Here is a 24,550-nt window from a genome sequence, read left to right on the forward strand (position 1 = left end):
TCAAATAATATTTTTAACAACACAAACTGTTATAACGATTATTTGTAATTCTTGAATAAACTTCATACATAAACCTATAAATAATATTACTAAAAACGTTAAATTAATTTATTTGCACTTGATGATTGTCAAATGACCTTTATTATGACTGCAAGCTTGCAAACGAAAATGAAAATACAATATTATTGAAAAATAAAGTAGAGAGTGGGAGGCATAAGAATGGGTTGTGTTTACTAGTGCAGTTTAGTGTTTCACTTTCACAGACCCTTAGGTGAGAAGATTAAGTCATTCGTGTTCAAACGTCGCGTCATGAACGTCCTAATCCCACTAGCTTTGTCGGTATTCTGGCTCAATCAAAATTATGCTTGGTTTATAAATCAAAAAAATTCTGAAGGTAAGCAATATCTATTTATATGATTCGTATACAATTGTTTATGTGATATAGTTGAACATTATTTAAATTATCAAACCTTTTTTTTTCGTAAATAAAAATAACCATTATTTTTAAATACCTAGTTTTGAATAACTAATTTTTTATTAGCTCGGGGTTTCATAAAAAAAATAGCGGTATAAAATTATATTAGAAGAATTTGGGACAATAGCATATTTTTAATTTTTTAATTTAATAAATGTATACTGTACAGTATATACCATACTAAAAACTTAGACAACAATAACATATTCTAAATAAAGCTATTTTTTTTTGCACGATATTCAAATACCTTAAAATATATTTTTATTTTCATGATGTAAAATTATAAATTTATTTGATACTTTAAAGGAATATTTATTATTTTTTCTATCACTTTTTTTACTCTTTAACTGAAGTATAAATACACTTTTAGTTTATTATAACGTTTAAAAATTTGCTATTTTATAATTAATAAGTGAATATTTTCTTAAATATAATATACCTATATTAAATATTCATCAATCACAGATTTATAAATTTTGAACGTAAAAAAACTGAGGGTAATAATATTTTAAATTCAAAACTCTAATTTTTGTTAACTTAATTTTAATTTTTTACAAATTGGATTATTCAAAAGTATTCAAAAATGTGATAAATAAAATAAATCAATATATTTTCGTGAAAGAAAACTTAACAGAAAAAAATATAAATTATATATCAGTATTTAATAAATTAATATTTGTATTAATTACGCTTTAAAAGTATGTGTTTACGCACATATATTTAAGGGTCCATTATTTGTAAAAGGAGAGCATTTTGTAATAACATATTCATATTTTATATATTATTTTTGAAAAGTATACACCATATAAATATTTCATTTAAATTCAATCAAATTAATTAAATTAAATGTCCAAATAATTTGTCTTTAATTATTTATACACTTATACTGATTAGTATTAATAGTTCAAATAGAATACACATGATCATTTATGAACGAATACTTATATCGTAAAATTAAAACAAAAATAAATATAACAAAAAATGAAGTTCATAATTTCATCTGAAAATAATAAATATGTATCATATATAACGCATATGAATTTCTATAATTTAATTTTTACACAACGATTTGCATATATGTACTTTTCAATAATATAAAAATGAAAATAAAACGTAATAATTCTTGGAGGATAATAAAAGAATCGGTTCCTTTTGGTGTACTTTGAGTAGCACTCAATGTATCTCAAAAATATTATCAGATAATTATTATTAATTATACATTAGAAGATATGAGCGTATTATTTTTATGCGGTCCGGATTTACATGTCAATCATTTTTACCTGAAAAAACTCGGACCTAGTTGACAACTGCCCTTTTAATATTATTAATTTATATTTTTAATGTAATTGATTCTTTATATAAATATTGGTTATTAGACCATTGTTTTATTTTTACCTACATTGTTAACATGTTACACATAAATATATGTAGAATAAAATAAATAGATAATAAATAAAAAAATATAAGGTAGTAAATAGATATAAATAAATAGAATAATATAAATATACGTAGAATAAATGGACCAACGGCGCAACATTAAAACTAAATTAGTTTTTCTTTCATTTAATAATTATCGAAATTTTAGTTGTACGTTTTGAGATAGTATTTGACAAAAATCCGGATAATAATACAAAGAATATTCATAACGCTGAAATTTAAAAAATATTTGAATTATAAAATTCTAAAAAATATTAAATTGTTGTAGTTTACACGCATAAAACGAAACGAAATAAAATTATGAAGATGACAAAAAATATATATAATATATATGTATATATTCATATCATGTAATCTAGTTGAAAAAAGTTGATTACTTAAAAAAAGATAAATTGGATTTTGAAGACTTCGATAAATGTTTTTATGCAGATTATATAGATTATAGGCATATATAACTATATGAGAATGATAAGTATAAAATATTCTATGTATATTAAACATTATAGGTTATTATATATATTTTACTCATATATAAATAGAATTTAACTACTCATATATATTTCAAAGTCATAATAATTTTATTTCTCTTTTTACCTGGAGAAAATTGAATGTATTTAAGATTTTATTTTATTACTATTTTTATTTAGATTTATTTATTTTACTTAATTTAGTTAGTTTTAAAATATATATAATTTGATGATTATACCATTATACTTTGACTGTATCGAAAATTATAAAATGCATATTCCCATGTTTGTATTTAAAATTATTAAGGTTTTCTTATATTTGCTGAAATATGTACTAAATTAATTTTCTGCCTTATAAATTTTATTATCAACATTTTATTTTATAACAATGTGTTATTAAATAAAAATTAAACTAATACAGAATGTATACATTTTCATTTTGGTATTAATTAAATTTTATTTTTGTAAACAAACGATTTTCTAATTAGTTATTCATAAGAGATTTAACATATTATATTTTATATAAATCAGAATTGTATTAGTTACGGTTAAATTATTTGACTTTATATTTTCCTATGCGAGAGATTAGATATGAAATACATAATATGATTATATTTTAGTTCTGAAAATTCTAAATTCTAAACAATAAGAATTATTTCTAAAATTATTTAAAATTTACTCATTTAAATAGAATTTTTTTCCCGTAACTAAATTACAATATTATATGTCATGGTAATTCAATATTATATTAATTTAATTTAATTTATTGAAACTACTTGAAAATGTTTATTTTTAAGAAAATCGAATAATATTACATAGAAAAACGTAACGTCGTTTAATTGTTTTCTATATCAATTATCACAACTTAAAATTTAAAATGCCTTACCTATTATGAAATTAAATTCATGTTTTCGTCGCATCAGTGAACAAAATAATGCTCTTAAACCCCAAACATTTTTAAATGGTGATAAATGGTCCGTAGATAATGTTTTTGGTTTAAATTATTCTCCTACGATAACATGACCCATTATTGTTTTAAAATGATAAATCTATACTGTTAACTAACAAAATTCAACGAATAGGATTTAAGTTATTTTCACAGAATTTTAATAACTAATAATTTGTTTTTACGCCTTTTGCTCATTTGATAATACCGTGTACATTATATGGTTCACATATTTTGTAAAAATCTTTTTTGGCTAATATTTAACACCGATCCGATGTGTGACCTACGTATAGCTATTGCTCTATAATATATACTACATTCTTAATAATTATAATGGTTATTATAATAAGTTATTTATTCTACTTTTCTGATAATAATACATCATAATTTATGTCATAAAAGCATCTTACGTGTCTGATACAAATTCGTCAATTATAGTTTGCTTATTTGACTGAAGAGATCTGGACTACTTCTCTTTGGGTTGTCTATGTAATAATGGATGCGTCGTTTACTCTTGTTTCATATCGCTTTTTCAGTATTTTCCACAAAATATTCTATGGTTTGGGTATTGGAATTTGTAACAGAATCAACCTGCCGTAGGTTGAACATTGACCTGGAAAAAATAAGGATAGTTCAATATTTGTACGTCACACATTGGACCGGTGCCTTATATTACCCTAATGAAAAATTTCCTTTTACGACTTATTACAACTAATGAAATTAAATCGGGATAAATTTTAGGTTAAAAAAGAACTCCCACAAACATCATCAGCTTTCTAATATATTCAATTAAAACCCACAGTGGTATAAAACAAAATATAAATACATTTGATTCTGTATTTCTATAATAATATAGTAAATTATTTAAAAATTAAAGAATATTACTTTCCCACTAATTGAATGTCTTCAAATCTCAATCCTTTAGTTTTTACATTAAACTGCTTGAAAATACTATCTTGAGTTATTTTATAAAATATAAAATACATTTTTATTTGTATTACATACATACTGCGTATAATTTAAATACTGCAAAATATATAACTTAGACGAAAGTCTTACAGATTTAAGAGAGTAAATTGTTTTAAATGGTTATTTTTCCCTTTGTGATGTACATAATACTAAATATCATTGACTTTACACGAACTTCAGTTGAGTGGAACGTTTTACAAGTTCTGGTCTCCTGAAACATCTAGTTATTTGATTGCGGCTGATGATTCGTACTTAGATCCACTCTAAATTAATATGAAAACTGCCATTCCAAGATAACAAATGAGAAGTAACATTTTTCTTGCCTTTAAAAAAAAACTTCAGAGACAATCTTCCATGATATTTTAAAACCCTTCGTTTTAATACTAAATGGTATATATTATGTATATAAACATGATTCAAAAAACATTTAATCACTTAAAAATACATTTTAGTTTTGATGTACAATGTAGGTAATAACTTTCATCTTATAAATTATGATATTTCTGTATTGATTTACAAGTTAGAGTAAAAACGTAAAGATTGAAGTTATATTAGTTTTCGTAGACCTACTTTTTAGTTTGGATGATACCGAAAACATACATTTTTGAAACATCTACAATATTTGAAGTTTTCTCAATTATTCGTTTTAAAGTTGATATTTAAAAGACTAAATATTAAAACACATATTTTTTATAATGCTGGATATTTCATTGTTTTGTGCAAATTAAAGAGAAAATTTGACGATAGATTATAACATACTAGTATAGTACGCCGCCATATGACACATAAAAATGGTTTTTGTTGTTTTATATAGCTTTTATTAACAGAAATGTAATATAATTAATATATAGTATATACAATTCTAAAAAAATTAAGTTTTATAATAATATTATCAAGCAATAAAACTAATAATCTTAAATTTACCTATGTATACATATATAAATCAAAAACTATACGATATTTTTAAAAAGGGAAATTATTGCTATGATATAATATCTATAATATATAATTATATGACTAATGATTATATTAAGCATTTAATCTCTAATTTAAGTACTCTATAGGATTTTTGATACTAGTTAATACTGTTATTTATAGCTATAATAAAGTAAAACATAGATTAAAAAAGTTTTTTGTTTTGTCTTTACTTTGTTTAAATTGTTAGCTACATTTACTGAAATCCCAAACATTACATTATCCAAGACACAATACCTGTTACTAGTATCAAATTTCTAATCAATTAAATGTGTAAGGTATATGACACTTTTGAGAAATATATACGAAACAAGTACTAACAGAGATAATGAAAAATATACACACCGTTTTCAAACCAATAACTTTCCCACAATAATCGAATAATACCCAATTTTGACGATTAAATAAAATCACACTAATTTTCGGGAAAGCACAATTCGTTAAGATTTATAATGAAATTTAGTGAAATAATATTATTTGTGTACTAGTAAATGAGTAATTTACAAATTGTATGTATTGCCTTGGGGTAACTAACATTTTTTCTAAAAGAAATTAGAAATTTAGACTATAAGATTAAAAGACAGGTAGTGTAATTAAAATATGTAAATGTTTTTAACTATAATTTCTCTCAAGTAAGGCTTTACGAAACTATTGATAGTAGCATACATTTTAAAAACCGAGATTTGATAATGTGAAAGTCGAGAAGTATGTGGTCTTCTGGGACGAAGGATTTACAAAACCGATGTCAGTAATAAATCATTAAATTTTAAAATAGAAATACAATGTTGCATAATATGGTGAACCAAGAAATGATCAAGATTTTTTTTCAAAAACTATTGGACAATTTCAAAAATGAACTGTCAAGTGAACATTAATCAATTTCTAATCTTTTTAAAGGTGTCGCATTGACATTTTTATAGCATCCCAAGAATAATTTTTTGCAAAAGTACATTTATCAAAACCAATTCTAATCTAATCTTGTAATCTACTTTATTTCCTGAATTTTTACTATTTTGAATTGAGAAATCCCGAGGTCATAAAAATGATTAATAGAAAATAAATATTTTTGAATGAAAATAACTTCATAAAATATTACATATGATTTTTTTTTTATAATTTATTATTAAAATACACGATCTGTAAATATTATTTTACAATAAGCGTATGTGAAAGAAGTGACGTTGCTTGGGTCACAGAAGATAAGAAGTCGCCCATTGGAGGCATTTCAGGATAGGAGTTTATTTTAATGAGCAAGCGAGAGAGAGTGAAATTGAATACAAAATAAAGAGGAGGTAGAGGTTCATACATGTATATGAATTTTAATGCGAAATATTCGTAGATCAAAATAATTTTAAGAATTGGATTTAGGTATTAGAGCTAGAGTATCTGCGACTTGTAGCTTGTATGGTTTTTGACTTTGCAAATATAACATTTAATAACAAAACATGCTTTATGTGTTTAAAAAAATTATTGTATAATATGGTAATTACTAATTATAATTTATAGTGTTTTATTATATTATACTCTAAAGATTTTTTTGAAATGTATGAAAACAAAAAATAAAATAAAATGTTTATAAATGTACAAAAAAAATATTGATTTTTGTAAATTTAAATAAAAGGTTTAATAGATTTAAAACAATTTCGATTGTATGTCTGTATAACAATTAAAAATTTGAAAACTGTATTGTTTCACAAAAAAAAAAAATATCATGAGAATAGTTATAGGTCAATTAAGTTAAAAGCAAGTTTTTTATTTATATAAAAAATATTTACAAAAAACTTAAATAAATAATTTTAATTTTAAGAATAAAATAGTACAATTTAATTCAACACATACTAATCATCGTAGCTCACTCAGAATTTAAATCACGTAAATGAAATTTCATCATTCTGTTTCTTATTTTTTAAGTTCAACAATTTACAGTTAGAGACGTTAGAGTATATATAACAACATGAATGGACATAAGTCCATAATATTTCATATTTGAACTATATGAATTTCACTTATTGTGTTGTGTGTACTTTTCTCGTATGGTCGAAATAAAAAACGAGATAGGGAAGGTAAATATAAACTTTTCTAAAAGATGACGGAAATAGATCATTGGTAACAAAAATATATTTTAAATTGAAAAATAACGTTTGAAATATATCTTGAAAATAAAAGCTCATAGTTGTTGTTTTATTGTTGGTATAAACACGCTAACCACATTTATTTTAAATCAACTTTTAATACACTTATATTTAAATTGTTTCCAATAATTTCTTTACTAAATAAAAATGAACTTTTTCAAGATTTAACTTATAACAAATATATTTTAGTTATAGTCTATAAGACAAGTATATTATATATATTATAATATGTAAATGTCTTATATTTATTTAGGAACTTTAATAAATGTGTTAAATTTTATTATTTGAATTTTATTCATCAATACCATTTTATATTTTTATTAGTAATTCATTAAATTACTAGTATTATTATGGTTTTGTAAAAATCTTGATATCCGTATAGTGGCATATTATACTACTATTACTACGTTTATATGATGGCGTTAAAAGTCTCGCACTATGTAGTTTAAGAATTTAAAATCTATTTAATTTCCATCCATTTTTACGCCATCATATAAACGTAGTACCTATATGATATCTATTATTAAATCTTCTCCAGTTCAACACAGATATGATTACGTGTACCTGTTTTGCCTATACAAAACCCCGTTCAAAAAAAATTATTCGATCTGTATATTATAACACCGATTGTAATTACTATCATCGTGGTTTGTAAATACCGACCATTTGCTGTACGGGCTCAACTAATATATTCTTATAAGTATTATTTCTTGTCAATCGGTTGTTCGTGATTTCAGATAATGTACTTAAATCGGGGGTTGATCTCATTATGATTCCATTATGAAATTTAAGGATATAATGAGCGTATCGAAATACGGATACTGTCTAACAATTCGACATAATAATATAGAGTAATATCCATATATATTTTTTAACCACAAAATTTAAGTATTAATTTTTTGGGGTGGTTGAATGTTTGTAGACTTATGTTGTTGACATTCACGAGGTATGTCGAATATATAGCAAATAAAACTAATTTACTATTACACGTTATAATTACTTACTTAAATAATAACTCAGAAATAATGCAGTGAATTAATTTGAATATTAAAAACAATATCTCACATATCTGCGTCACGAAGAAATGACCAACAGTTTCAAAGTCCATAGTACCTACTATTAATTTGTACAACTGAATTATTAATAACTATATTTAATTAAGTACAACAGTAATAATTATACATATTATACTTATTTTTCGTACAATTCACAGTATTTATGCAATTTTCTTAAATATATGTTGAAATAATATTATGTAATATTGTAATGTTAATAAAATATATTATATATTATGATACATATTTATAATTTGTGTTATTATTATTATTTTAGGTATCGAAAAAAGTAATCTTAAATCAATATGGGATCTACTATATTTTGATAGAGAAATATTGGAACGTAATATCCCCAAAGATATAATAAATAAAAAGAAGGTTAAAAGTTCTGACATATTTTCATCTCTAATGAAACGAACGCAAACTCCTCTAACTCCATATGAAAGCGTTGGTAAGTCTATAAGAGAGTTGGTATTCACTGATTTCTATTTATTTATTTACTAATTTTTTTGTTTTAAAAATGTATTTTGATAAAAACAAATTTATACAAATTATTCTGTTTTACTGCGTTCTGTAGAGAATGTGATAATTTCCTGAATTCCAAACTTCATGTAGGTAATTATTAATTCATTTGCACGGATTAATATTCTAGAGAAGTTTCTTGCTATATGTTTGCTTTTCTGATAATAAATGAAAATGAGCACGCATGGATCTGTCTCAGTAAATCTTAGTGGTTAGTTATATTATTCATGAATGTCCTTAGCGAAGTAATTTTTACAAAATTTAGTAAATAGATTCTTCACACACATAGGTATGTAGTTTGATGATATTAAACTATAAGCACAAATTATTTCTACATAGTTATGAAAAAAAATTATCATAAATATTATTATTTATTTATTTATAAGAATTTTAATACATAAAACCACATCCTAATAACTTAATATTATTTTAATCGAACTTTTAAATGGAATTGAAATTCATTAAAAAAATATATATATATTGATTATAATTTCTTTTGTATTAACGATTTCGTCAAAATTAAAAACTCTTATAAAAGAAAATTATTAAAATATACTTAAGTATATTAATAATATAGAAAGGTTTCAATGAAATTCTTCATTACAAATACGTTTTATTTTTTAGCAAACGTAAATATAAAAACATTTATTTTTAAACATCTACACGTATCTCACTCGATACTACGAGTTTAAAGACTATTTTTACATAAATTTCCACCGTAATAGCATATACTTACCTACTTTTTATCTTTTAAATTACAAATTTAACACAGTTAAACTAGATCTTATTGAATTCCAATGTAATATTATACATTTTGGAATTTTCGGTATAGAATTCCTGTTATTCATATTTCAATTTTTGGGAAAAATGTATGTTAATGTATCTAAATATTGTTAAATTTAAACTTTGGAACACAATAAAACTCTAATAATATTGTTTTATGCAATTTGATTTTATTTTCAAACTTAAACACACATTAAAATTTTAACAATAAAAAATAACTAACAATGAAACCCAAACACGAATCAAAAACTTTGTGGCTGTGTGACTCACTGGTCACAAAATTCAGTGCAATAAAATTAAATTTTAATAAACTCAAACGTTAAATAACTAAACATTTTAATAATTAATTATTGTCTACTCACTTTAATATAATAAGATGGAAATATTCTACTACAAAAATTTATCATCATTGTCTTAATTGTTTTCTTTGTATATCTGTTCTTAAATTATTAAATATTGTTTTGTTTAAGCAGATGTTATGAGTGACTTGAGGCAGTTTTTTGATAATATAAGTGCTAATGTTAAGCAAATGAAAGAAAATCAACAATCTAAATACAATATTCAACGAAAATATGGTAAGAAATAATCTTTTACTAATTTTAATTAAATATATCATCATAATTCCATACTAAAGTATAATTAATAATATTTTCCGTTATCATTGTAATAGGTACCTACATTTTAGATACATAATTTCAACACATGCGAATGTCTTACTTAATGTGATACATTTTAGATTCTGAGCGGAGCGAGGATGTATTGATTTTACCACAATGTGTGTTTTTTAATTATTATTATTATTATTATTTTTTAACTGTCATCACGTTTTTTTTTTTTTTTGGGAGGGGGGGGGCAGTAAAAGTGCTTCGATTTTCGACTTCAGTACCTCGTTCGATCAGAAAGTGAATCTAATAGGTATTTTCTATATTTTCAAAATATTTTGATTTATTTTGAGCTGTTTACTGACATTTTAATTTTTCAACTTTTTTAGTTTTTTTTTCTATAAATATCGATAAAAATGTATTTGTTTGATATAAAAGCTTGAAAATTTAATTCAAGATACTTAACATATTGTTACAATGGCAGTTAAAAAATATTAAAAATACATAAGCACGATTTTTTTTTATAAGCATTCAAAGTTCAAATTTTGGCTAAATACGTAAAGATTACGGCAATGTTCAAATTATCTTAGATAGAAATTTATGAAAGTTTTTGTTTTTAAATCTAAGATTTGAGAATTTATTACAAGGCTCCTAACATATTTTTACAATAACAGTTGAAAAATAAAAGAAATTAGTAGTCCCAATTTTTTTTTTACAAGCATTAAAATTTTAATTTTGACAATAACGTAAAAACCATGGATATTCGCAAATTTTTTTAAACTAAAAATTTTTCTTTTTAAATCTAATGTTTGAAAATGTTTAATAATCTATAATATATCCTAGACAAATAAACCGTCTCCGCTCAGAATCGTTTTTCGTATACAATGATATAATATCATTGGATTCAAATTTAATTCCATCCGTTACAGTAACCTACTGTATAGCACAGCGACATCCACGACTTACTTACTTTTTTAAAATTATATGTTATAACAATATCATTAATTGAGGAAATATTATATCTAGAGGTAAACTTTTAAAAATTGACCACCTAAATTAAAATATTCTTATAAATAGATTGATGCCATTGATGGAACGAAAGCGTAGCGATCCTGATTCCAAATATAATAATCATTGTTTTATGAGGCTTGGCGTGAAGCAGCTATTCCTCCAATTAGTTACTCAACATGATTAAAGTACGCACCATCCTATGCTACTATTTCCCGGATGGGTGACCAATCACCAATCGGGTTCTTAGTGACTATGATGCGTCTATGCTACATGTTGCCAACCTACTTTACCAACCCCAATAGTTAAAACCCTGCTAAGAATAACCATCCAATGGCCATCATGTGATTGTGGATAAATAAATAAAAATAAAAATAATTTTTTTTTTTATAATCGTTCTAATGACAAGTCCTGAAACCGTGGTAATCAAAAGAAATGTTGATATCGGTTACCGATTTTAAACCACTGTCGTCATTAACTATTACCGGTAACATATTGTAGATCACAGAATACCAATTAAGCAATAACTGCTTCAAAAAAAAATTTCTATTGCCGGTGACCGATTGAGTATCAGTTTCCAAAAAAAATTATTTTACAATTTAAGAATAGTTTTAAAAATCAGGAAGTTATTATGTATTGAATTATTACAGTAGCAACGGTTTTATCATTATTTTTGTAGCCAAAATAAATGTAACATATTATTTTTCATAACTAATGATAGGTAGTCATTCAGTGGCGGCGTGATAGGGTGTTTCATGAGGCAATTGCCTCACGACCGATTAGGTGGTGGTACCTCCTTGAATGGATATTAAAATACACATATGGTCAAGTGGTCAACTAATACTATTTATACTAATTATATAATAATTAGGATAATTTGTACCTCACGGTTACTGGAAATACACTATGTGTAGTGTGTACAATAACGTGGTATCGTGGTAACTGCACGAAACCGGAAACACTATAAAGTTGTATCGTTATTATTTTATTAATATATTATAAAATATAAGTTATGAAGCGTCTGTGTGATAATATTTAGGTAGTGGTGGTCGAGCATATATACTTGCCTCATGAAATAAAACAGTTCACGCCGCCACAGTAGTCATTACTCAGTATTTTCGATAAAAACCAGTAACTGGTTTCAACCCTTGAATTTAAATATAGTCTAGGTAATTATATAATACTTATTAACATTATGAAATGACTCCAGATATTAATTAAATTACAAAATAATAAATAACTCGAATCTTTTGAGAATTTAGGAGTACACGATAAATTAATTTTGTTAGCTAATAGGTTATGATTTTAAATTCTATAGTTGTTTTAACTTAAAAACCAACGTAATCCAACTTAATAGTTATATTTATTACGAAAAATATACAAGCTCTACGATAAAGAAGTACATTAATATTTGGTGGTACAGATTAAAAATACAGCTTGAATGACTTAAGGAAGAAGCCGCCATTTGATTAGTGATCAAAATAGGTCATATAAATAGGAATGGAAATTATGTCCTTAACAAATGAAAAAGTGAAAATGTATCAAATAACTTTGAATAGAATAAAATATTTACATAATTCGTGCCGTCGCACCGCGTCGCAATCTTGATGCCGAAGTGATATCGTATACACTGAAAATTTAATATTTTTAATCACTATTTAATTAATTAAAATCTTGAACTTTTTTCATGAGATGGTTCATCTGTACACAAAAAACTCACGTTTCGAAAAAAAATTGCGAATCGGTCAAATAGAACTTCAGATAAAACTGTAATACAAATCACCTCTCTTTTTAATTACATAATAGGTATTGAGCGTTACGCTAAAAAGGTAATGCTCGAAAATGTTCACAACCCAACGGAAATATCTGAACATCAAATAAGATTTTTTCAAATCAAAAATGGTTACAGTTCAGACATTCAAGTTTTTATAAATGTATTGTTATATACTATTTTTTATTTATCAATTTTAAACAAAGATTTAGTCATCTCGTTGATTTCTTGTTTGACGAGGGTAAAATATTTTTACATACTTTTCAAATGTATCTTGTTCTTATACATTTTACGCATCAAATAATGCATTTATTATACAAACAGAAACCGTATATACATATATCAAACTCACCAACTTATCTCCATCTTTGATAATCCATCATCTGTTTCTTCCAGCATAATTTATTTTATATATTTAATTTGACGTTTTAAATTAATATATTGATTGAAAATTATTAGAATACCAAAAAATGTTTGATACGAAAGGCTTACATTTTGAAAGCTCAAAAGAAAATAGACATGTGGTTATTAATTTGTTGTAGGTGCGCCGGGGACAAAAATTACAGTCCGTATTCAATTAGCGATTAAAATATATGATAAACATATATTTTAAATGTCATCAATCCTAAAAAATACAATTTATTGTTATCGGTAGGTGGTTGCGAATGTATATTCCAATAATTTTCTCATTTCAGTTCAACTTTATACAGGTGTACTGTTTGGAGTATTATTGCCTGGTGACGACAGCAAATAAATGATAAATGATAAATACCTATTATAAGACCTAGTATGCCTAAAAATATGTTAAACTAATAACTTTAAAATTGTACAATTTATCGTTATCGGCTGGCAGCTGCAGGTTTCGAAGGTCTTTGTTAATATTTTTTTAATTTTAATGCAATTTAATATACAGTTTTGGGGGGGGGGGGAATTATAGCTCTACAATGACAGTGAATGACTGCAGATAAGTGATGGCTGTAGGTACCCAACAATATGTTAAACTAATCATTTTACATATCATGAGTTATTTGCGCACGAATTTGCCAGAATTGTCCGTAATGAAATATATCAACACACAGACCTCTTGCAGCTGGGGTAAACATAATTGGAAGCTTGTTTTCTTGAAAGGTTAATCTGTCATATTTAATCGGATTTCAAATAAGCTGTAGCCAGTTTATTGTACAGGAATAGACGAATGACCACCAGTGGTTTACACGTTTAATACATTAGACTCATCGGGCTAGAAGTAATTGTTTTTCTCGTTCGCCATTCCATGGCAGAGCGATAGTACCCATATATTATTTTGTTATATTACAATCTAATATTATACGCTGCCATAACAACGATCTGATTTAAATAATCGGCTTACACAACAACTCAATTTGACTGCTTGTGAACCCATCATGAAATTATTAGATATATTATTAGGAATTTTTATGTAGTAATCGCTGCAGTGTGGGATGTGCGGCAATTTTTTCTTTACATTGTTCGCTTTATACATATTTTTATTAATTATTGATAGTACGTTGGTCACTGGAACTCAACTGCATCGCCGACCATCGATTGGGAGTTACATTTATGTTCAGAAAAATATGTTATTTTCAATGTTATATTTAACTTATCAATTGTTTCTTTTTGTTATCATATTAAATACTGCTGTTTGGCACGAATAAACTAATAAATAAATAAAAATAGTCAAAATAATTGAATTTTTGCTCCGCACCCAGTATTAGGTAAAACTTATACACTTATCTAATTCACGTAAGCTCATTTTTTATTCATATAATTTATTCAATATAATAAAAATACATGAAAAGTTTCAATTTAATATTAGTAAGTGACATAAAAATATGAATTTAATTATATTATGAATACATATTTCATGATATAAGTTGTTTTTTGATAATTGTCAAGTGTTGAAAATTATTTTATTTATTACGGTAATTAAAAATGAATAGATTGAAATCTATATACTTATTTCTATTAAGTGTATAAGATAGGATAAAATAATTAATTTCTGCTTAAATACGTCTTACTGTTTTTCCAGCAATTTTCAAAAAAAAAAAAAAGAACAAGTGCAAAATTCCTAGTATGACCTTTTTAGAGTAAAGTAACTATTTAACGTGAGTCAAATTTCCAATCTATAATACGTTGTCTATATGATACTTTCGAAAAACTCCTTTTAACCGAATAAGTGATTGAACTCAAAAATAATTTATTAATTATGATAGCCTTTCTCAAAGGATCGGATTTATACAACAAAATTTAAACGTATTGATTAAAAAAAAAATTGTAACATTAACTTAAATAGTAACCATATGTAGTTAGCATCATATAAACATTGTAATACCCTTAACATTGTATCTTAACAAAAACTAATAACCTTTGTTGTTGATGTTTTTTTTAGTTCAATAAAAAAAAAAAAAATTATTAATTACGTTTAACGAATATTTTAGGTTTTCTGCTTTCATTTAAGATTCGTATCAAATTTACTATTCAAACTGAACAGAAATTATTAATTACATTTCAGTAGTTCATAGAATAATATTACTATCTAATCAGTTAATAACAGAGGTATGTTAGAAATTCAGAAATTGATTGTTGTTCTGAGAATCTGCTGAACTATGTGGCGTGATGTCTTTCTATATATACCTCAGTACTACAATTTATTAGGTACTCAATTTCACTCAATTATTTCATTAGTTTAATGTAATCTCTCGGTCCATGTACATCATACATTATACATATATAATTTATGTCGATTTCATTTAAGTACGACAAACTATTTCAATTAGCTATCCATTCAACACGGTTATCATGATAATGTTTAAGCTATAATGTATTATTTATTCAAGTGATTTATACCATATTTTCATCTCTTAGACACACCACATAAATAAACTCACAAAGTTATTAGATTTTAAACAAGATTTCCATGAATTTAATATCATACATTTTGTTTACGAAAAAATCCTTGGCAATTTCCACTCTGATAATAATTGGTACTTGCATGTAATACATGGTCTATGACATATGTATAATGTATATCTGTGTCTAAAATTCTAATTTACTAAAAATTGAATTCAATATATTTTTATTTTTCAAAAACATAATAAAATATTATTAAATTTTATTAAATTTTATTTTCAATTGATTAAACTTACATCCCCTAATAGCATATAAAACATCCTAAATTTCTATTATTCCTACTTACTACTTAATAATTATCAATTATAATTATCAAATAACTAAATCAATTAAATAGGTATTAATTACCTAGATCGAATTATTTCACAAAGCTAGAAACACTGACGCCGATTTGTCTGTGTACTTATGAGGTACACTAAAACTGAAGCACACATATATAGCGTTTAGACCATAATATATGGTTTGCAACAAAACAAAAGCGGGTATGTGGATGTCGCTCTGCTGTACATTAGGTTGTGGGGTGGACCTCTGACTAGGGTAGGTTAGATTTGAACGCAATGATAGGTATCATTGTATACGAAAAACGATTCTGAACGGAGATGATTTGTCAGTCTAGGATAATATATTATATTTAAATATTGTCATATATTCTATTTTGAAACAAATATTTTATTTTACGCATTTTGCATAAGGCATGGTTAATCATTTTTTCCAAAAACATTGCATGTAGTTATCATAATTCATAATACCTTATATTTTCATAGATAATATTATACATATATCTGGTTTGAGGATAAATCGTTATCGTTACGCGATTTCATAAAAATTTAAAACTCAAACGCTCAAAACATTTTTCCTATAATGACACTTCAAATTTCCTTTATAGCTATTTTAAGAAAAACTTATGGGAAACTCGGTGTTGAATTTTTTAACCTTAGATATAAATACAAACAATTTTATGAATTTTTAAACTACAAAATTATTTGCAAATATTTTAATATTATTAAACGAATTTTTGTCAATATTTGAACTTTCAAAAACTAATAAAAAAAAAATTGTGCATATGTATTCTTATAATTTTTTTATTAATATAAGAATAACTTATGAGAAACTTTGTATTACATTTTCAAGTATTTTGATAGGGCCAAAAATATTTTATCGACACTTCAAATAAAAATTTCAGTTGTCTATAAATATCTCAAAAATTGTCAGAATATTTTGAAAATTAAATCATGTAAATAAAATGCCAATCTTAATAACTGGTAAAATTTTCAAGTATCTACGACTTATACTTTTTGAATAGTAACAAATGTTTAAAATCGTTTCAAGATAAATCGTTATCGTTACGCTATTTCGTAAAAATTTAAAATTCAAACGCACATACAATTTTTCCTATAATGATGCTTCGAGTTTTCATTATAGCTACTTGAAAGAAAACTTATGGAAAACTTAGTGTTGTATTTTTAATCCTTAGTTATAAACACAAAAAATTTTATGATTTTTCAATTTAAAATTTACTTACAAATTTTCGCGCTTTCGACCGATTTCGTAAAAATTTGAACTATAAACGCTTATAAAACAAAATTGTGACTAACGATTTTTAATTTTTTTTAGCTGTATTAAATTTTCAAGTTTTTTTGGTCATGTAAAATTTTTTTACCAGCACTTCAAAAAAAAATTCTCATAAAAATTTAAAATTTCAGTGGTCTATAAATATCTCAAAAAAGTCAAACATTTTTTAAAATTAAACTGTATATAGATAACACTAACATAAACATTTGGTGAAAATTTCAAGTATTTACAGTGATTAGTTTTTGAATTACAACCATATAAAAAAATCGGTTTGGTCGAAAACTGGTTTTGTGTAAAAATTCCCGTTTTCTGTCTTTTTTTTGTTGTTTTTTTCGATTTTTTTGAAAACTATTGGAAAATGTTTACTTTTGACCTTTATAATGCTACAAGGATATTCACTTTTACATCGAAAACCACCCCCAAAGTTTGAAATTGAAGCATTATTTCGACTAGTTATGCTGTACACTGACACAAAAAAAAAAACACATCATTGTAAAATCAATACATTCATAACTTCGTTCAGAATCTAAAACTGCAGCACAAGGACGAAGCCGGGATATAGATACTCAATAGAAAATCGTGAAAATTCATGATATAATATTCGAAATTAACACATTTTTGAGTCTTTGTATTTATACTTATATTATATTTATAATATTGTTGTCGGTGTAAAAAAATCTTAATTTGGTCCTGAAGTAACTTTGCCAGGGCAACGCTGGGTGGGATAACTAGTGTGTAATATAATGAATAAAATATATAAAATGTATTATAATAATTTAAAATTTAACAGTTTATTGAAAAATTTATTATGGTATGTAATATTTTAAGCATATTTTTTCAGTAATATTTGGGCCAAGTTAAGGTGATAATTTGTAGTATTAAATTGAAAATTAAACCACACGTTAGAATAGTGTATAATATGAATTATAGTTTTGATTAAATTATAAGTTATGAATATATTTAAACTTTTATAATTCCAATATATTATTATGTACTTACTTTATTGACGATACGTGCCTTGCGGGTCTTGTGCTGGTTTTAGCCTTACGTCTTTGCGTTGAATTCCATCATGATTCATAAAAATACACTTAGTTCCAAATCCGTTATGTTTTGGGAATATGATTGCCTGAAGCTTAGTCATTTGAGTTGCCAATTTGTTTCTAACATGTTACGTCGTTTTGGTGTATATATAGAAGTCTAATACTAAGAGAGCACGCCAATATAGCAAGTATAATTTTTAAGTCGTAGACTCGTGCCCTAGGCTATGCCTGAACTGAATTCTTGAGACTGGCTTTTTCTTACTTACCTGTAGATCGTATATATAGTTTTATTAAACGATTATGAAGTATTGTTGTGGATGGTTTAAAGAATTCATTTAATGCTTGTTCGAAGGTCCTACAGTACATTATTGGAAGTGCGTACCTATCTGAAATGATTTTATATTTTAACAATCACTGCAGGTCAAGAATCGTTTATCTGAATTTTCTTTCAATATTTAACTCATACAGTGACGCACACAGTCACACAGATCTCTTCAATGGGAGGGGTTACATACAAACATGTTATATACATAACTCACTTTTTTTTAAATTTAATTTATTTTTATATAATATCTATGCGTATAAATAAAATGAATACCAAATTACCAAGTGGGGATTTGAACACCCAAACTCCTTCCCCTTTCGTGTGTACAGCATTGTACCTTACACTATTACACACGTGGCCTTTCATTTCCTAATTTTCTTCAATTTAAAAGAAATTACTTTAAAAAACTAGCTAATGTGACGCTTAAATATACGTGTATCAAATATTCTTCAATTTTCTTGTTTAATTATTTTTAATTTTCTTTAAATCACTTTATGACTTTAAATATTTTGATTGTCATTAGTATTATTTTTATTATTATGTTTGTTATCTATTATTGTTATACTCAAATTAAAAATTCATCTATCAATTTTTCATTCAAATAATACTGCCCATTATCACCGATAATAAATAAATAACTAAACAAACAAACAAACAAACAAACAAATAAATAAGCTTCTTGTCACGTGTGTGTCGGATAAATATTTATTGCAGTTATTTCTATCTCTAAGTCAATGATCCAACGTAAATTGCTCGACTGATTTTATTAAAAATGGAATTTTAATATCCTTTTCGCAAACCTGCAGTTAGTATAAACAGGATAATCGTGTTGTATTGGGTATGTAAAAAAACTCTTTGATATTTGCGATGTGCGTATTATATTTTTAATATTTACAGTTGACTTTTTAAGTATTTAATATACGTATGAATAATGTATATGATTAAATAAAATTTAATTTAGGTATTATTTGAGCAGATGGGACACTACTATTAAATTTTAATGGAACGCCCAGTTTCTACCCCGGTCCCTACCATTAACCAATAATCGAATGATAAATAATAAGACACAGAACGGCTCAAATTTACGGAATATTGTTGATGAAAATAATGATTTTAATCCATATTTAACTGACTCCTAAATTAAACTACAAATTTTCATCACTGCATTTAAAGACAAAATTAACTTCTTAATAATAGTATTTTAATTACGGTTTTTAATTTATTTTCCCAATTAGAGCTTTATTATAAAGTTAAATGTTATTATTTTTCCAACAACAATTATTATTATGAAATAATAATCTTCATTTCAAATAATAGCACAGTTTTAATTTGTCTTTTTATTTACATTTTGCCGGGGACCACATTTTTAGAATAATAAACGGTAATTTAAATTGTACGAAGTAATTATATTACTACCTATAAAGTAAAAGTAACTGATAAAATAAAAATAATTATTATTTTAGAATGGTTACATGGTCTTGAAAATAAAATGAAATATTAATATAACAGTTGAAGATGTCGAATCGGTATAAAGTATAAGCGTGCAGTCTTTAAAAGTTTAAACGATTGTGGCTTTAATAAAGTGTTACTTATTTAAATATATTATACATAATTGATCATAGAATATCATTTTACGATATTAATCACATAATAATATAGCTAGATCGCTAGATGTCGACAAGTTTTCTATTTTCTGGAGACGCAGATACTTTACTTAATTCCCAGTGATATGGCTAATATATATTCCACTGCCTATTTATCAAAAAAAAAAAAAAATTGGTCCACTGGCTTCGATATGAATGCAGTGTCACTAAAACTTAAAATTATATGTAACATACTATACAACACTATTACAATAATTATTTATGTGATTTATTTTGAAGAAAAAAAACTACATGTTTATCTTTATATAAAAATGTAATATATGCACACCTATAGTAATAAGAATTATTTGTAAATTAGATAACCCCGGGCCTCCACACGAGTTTTTCTCAATGAAGCCCAGTATTCTTTTGATATTAATTTAAATAAAATTTAAAAAATAATATACAAGGTGTAACAGATAGAACTGACTTTTGGATTAACTTTTGTTCAAATTAATATTTTTATTAATTTTGTTTTTTGTTCATTAGTGACTATAATATGTATAATACTTTTTTTATGTTTTATTTTTTAGTATTGAAAATAAAAAAATTTAAATGTTAAAAAAATGTTTGGATAAATTTTGGATAAATTCAAAATAGCCTATTTGTGAATCGGATTATAAGAAAAATTTTGATGGTAAAAATATTTATCTAAATCAAGGAGTTAATTTTTTAGAATTGTTATTTAGAATATTTTTTGGTTAAATTAATTTGAAATACTATACATTTTTTCAAAATATGATTTTTGAGAATTTTCTGACATGAGTATATATATTAAATTATTTACTTGTTATATAACATTATCCATTTTTGTCATACGATGAATTAGCATTTTTTTTTTTTTTGGTCAGGTCTTTCTGTTACACCCTGTATAGTTACCAATTAACAATAAGTAATATGTAATAACGATTAACTAGGGAAAGAACATTGTAGGTCAATAAAACCTTAAAAACCCGTTTTTTGAATTTCAAATTTTGTTACGTACTAATAACTAATAACTATTTATTAGTAATGTTGAATATTGGTTTTAGTCAGCGTACATTAAACAGATTGAATTAATTTGTTGATTATGTATTATGTAATAGGTATATGAGAATGCGTTAGCAATATTTATATAATTCAATTTGAATGCACTTTTAATTAACTTTAATTGATATGAATACCTACATCTTAAACAGAAATGTTTATAGCAATGAATTACGTATATACATTGCATTTTATATTATGTTTTATTTAACAGATATTCTAAAAATGTAAACAGTGTGTAGTTTTTAATATTATAGATAGTACCTATTTGAAATATTCGCACTGTATTAAAGGAAACTTCGTATTTGTATAAGTAAATAAATTTATGTATAGTATTGATGTTTTATAGAGACATAATTTATTTTTATTATATTTTTACATAGGCATCATTTATTTAAATACTTTAAATAACTGTGTTATGATGTGGTAATTATGTGGTTGAAATAACCGTTATTTGTTTTTTTTTAATCTTATAACTTGATTTACGATCATTTCAGATACCTCTTACCCTGGAAATTATTTTCGAGGACGTAAACCATCGGATAATGTGAGGAATTTTGTAAGAAATGACGATGGGGAATCATACCGTGGTACGAATAATCACGACCCGGGCATTTTATGGACAGGACTTGGGAAGAAAAAACGTCGCTAGTAAACATATTTTCCCAACTCAATCAACAGTATCTATCAGTTATCATCAATCTTTACTTGCGCCTATCATTGATCCAACAATGGACTCAGATCTATATTATAATCACCTTGCTACGCATTAGTCATGTTTGTTTTTATTTCACAATTCACTACCTATTTAAAATAAAAATGTCTTCACAATAAATAAAACAATTCTCATTTAGTTATAATAAACATTGTAAAAATGCATTCATTATTATCATCTTTACAGTTCAAAATATTTAATATGGCTCTGCCTAACATATTGAATATAATTGACACTTAACAAGGTGTAGTACAATAATGTGCACAGCAATCTCCACGAGAAATTTAAAGACACGAGTGCTATAAATTAATTTCAGTTCTATATGAGTGACTAACAAACTGTGCTTGTGACATATAATTGATTATGTCAATGCTAGACTATGTGTTTCTTTGAACTGTTTACCGTTCCTCAATAAATGTATGCATCATAATATTTTAATTATATTTAATTATAAATATTTAATATTTTGTTCACTATATGGTGTGAATTCAAATAAAGAAATAAATAATTATATTACATACAGTAAATTCACCGATAGTCTGAAAACCATATAATATACAGAATGATGTATCTGAGTTTCTGCAAGTAAATGTCAGCCTAATCACTACAACTATTATCTCCAGACTACAACATATTATATTATGCCTATTACAATACATACAATAGGAATTGAACACATTTTCTTCCTCTACCATTTTTTTTTTAACTAACGCATAGGTAGATAATCCAGGGTGACTCAGCTTTTTTGTTGTATGGGTACTCGCCGCTCACACAGGTGTAAAAAATATTCCGCCCCCCCCCCCAAAAAAAAAAAAAAAATTATGTATATTCGCTTATGATCTCACAACTTATGCATTCTGTTCGGTAAATTCCTAGTAAGTACCTCTAAAAAGGCGTAATAATATGCACCTACCTCAAAATTTCAATCACTCCAACACATAGGGTATAAAACATTAATTATTGTACAAAATCTTATAAGCATTTTATATAAACCATAGATATAGTATAATTTTAGTAGCTGTATTGTTTTGGGTAGTTACTACTAATTGGAAATACATAATCAGTATAATATAATATTTCATAATTTAACTCAGCTGTATATTAATATAGCCACGTACATACTGACGTTATTAAATTTATAATAGCATAATACATCGCTAGTTTATTCGAGAGATGCATGGCATTATAATTTACGTTTGTTGTTTTTTGTCGCTACATATAATATATTATCTTCTAACATTTTCAAACAATGTCAATGGGGTACCTATAGGTACATAGCTGTATTTGATGATGTCACAATTTCACATTGCAGCACAATATCATATACTGTACGCTATTTTTATATTTATTTATTTATTATAATAGTAAACGTGACCAGCCCTTGACAGTTATATGACATTAATAATTAATAATAAAAATACACTATTACATACATAATATTTAACAGATAATAATATAATACAAAATAATTAGACACAAGAAGTTGTTTAGATGTAATTGGATCCATTAGCTATAATATCATCATACGCAAAATGGGTTCATTATATAAATAATTTGTCGCACAGAATCGGACCCGGAAAGAAGAAAAGTTGCGCAAATTAGCACCGGGAACATTAAAATATTGCAAAATATCTCGCAAAGATTTACTAAATTCAAAATGAATAAAAACTATAATAAAAAGTAACGTTTCATAAAGTCACGCTTAAACTGTTTAGCACTAAAACTTTGTTCTTATTTAATATTATAGAGCGTTTCATGAAACTTCTCTCAAGTATTTAAAGTGGGCGATGCGTAAACAAGTAGAAATATTTCGCAAATTGTTTTTAAATACTGAAATACCTACTAATTAAGCGCAATGCATGTTAAAATTTACCGCAAATAATAACGATTAATTGAGTGACTTTTGTGGATTTAATAGAAAGACATTTGTTATAAGTAGATATAAGTAATAATGATCCAGTACCCGCACCCTTCTTATTCTATTGATCGGGTTCCATGTGATTTTTTTCTTCTTCGATACTAAATCTGTGCTTATAGGTTAGGTTAGGATAAGCAGATATTAGAATAGGTCAACGGTTTCAAGATGCAGATAAATTTAATGTGAATACGGTAACAGAACTTAAGACTTCAACTTTGGAACAATTCCAAAGGACTTTTGA

General features: G+C 25.3%; 1 protein-coding gene across 1 annotated transcript; it reads left to right on the forward strand.

The window, feature by feature from the left end:
* The first annotated feature begins 241 nt into the window (after positions 1-241).
* On the forward strand, positions 242-22,540 carry LOC149058581 (uncharacterized). Its single transcript, XM_089219838.1, has 4 exons — positions 242-394; positions 8,734-8,907; positions 10,232-10,336; positions 22,174-22,540. The coding sequence occupies exons 1-4, from the start codon at positions 310-312 to the stop codon at positions 22,326-22,328; spliced, it is 519 nt and encodes a 172-aa protein (XP_089075964.1). The 5' UTR covers positions 242-309; the 3' UTR covers positions 22,329-22,540.
* Positions 22,541-24,550: the final 2,010 nt, after the last annotated feature.

Source organism: Diuraphis noxia, unplaced genomic scaffold, assembly GCF_037042655.1.
Source record: "Diuraphis noxia isolate RWA-SAM2 unplaced genomic scaffold, SU_Dnox_SAM2 contig0002, whole genome shotgun sequence".
NCBI lineage: Eukaryota > Metazoa > Arthropoda > Insecta > Hemiptera > Aphididae > Diuraphis > Diuraphis noxia.

What these genes read in the sequence shown, in the direction of transcription:
- LOC149058581 (XM_089219838.1), top strand. Translation starts at nt 310, where the DNA reads ATGAACGTCCTAATCCCACTAGCTTTGTCGGTATTCTGGCTCAATCAA. An exon ending in AAATCAAAAAAATTCTGAAG is followed by an intron (nt 395 to 8,733) that starts GTAAGCAATATC and finishes TTATTATTTTAG; the next exon opens with GTATCGAAAAAAGTAATCTT. An exon ending in CAATATTCAACGAAAATATG is followed by an intron (nt 10,337 to 22,173) that starts GTAAGAAATAAT and finishes CGATCATTTCAG; the next exon opens with ATACCTCTTACCCTGGAAAT.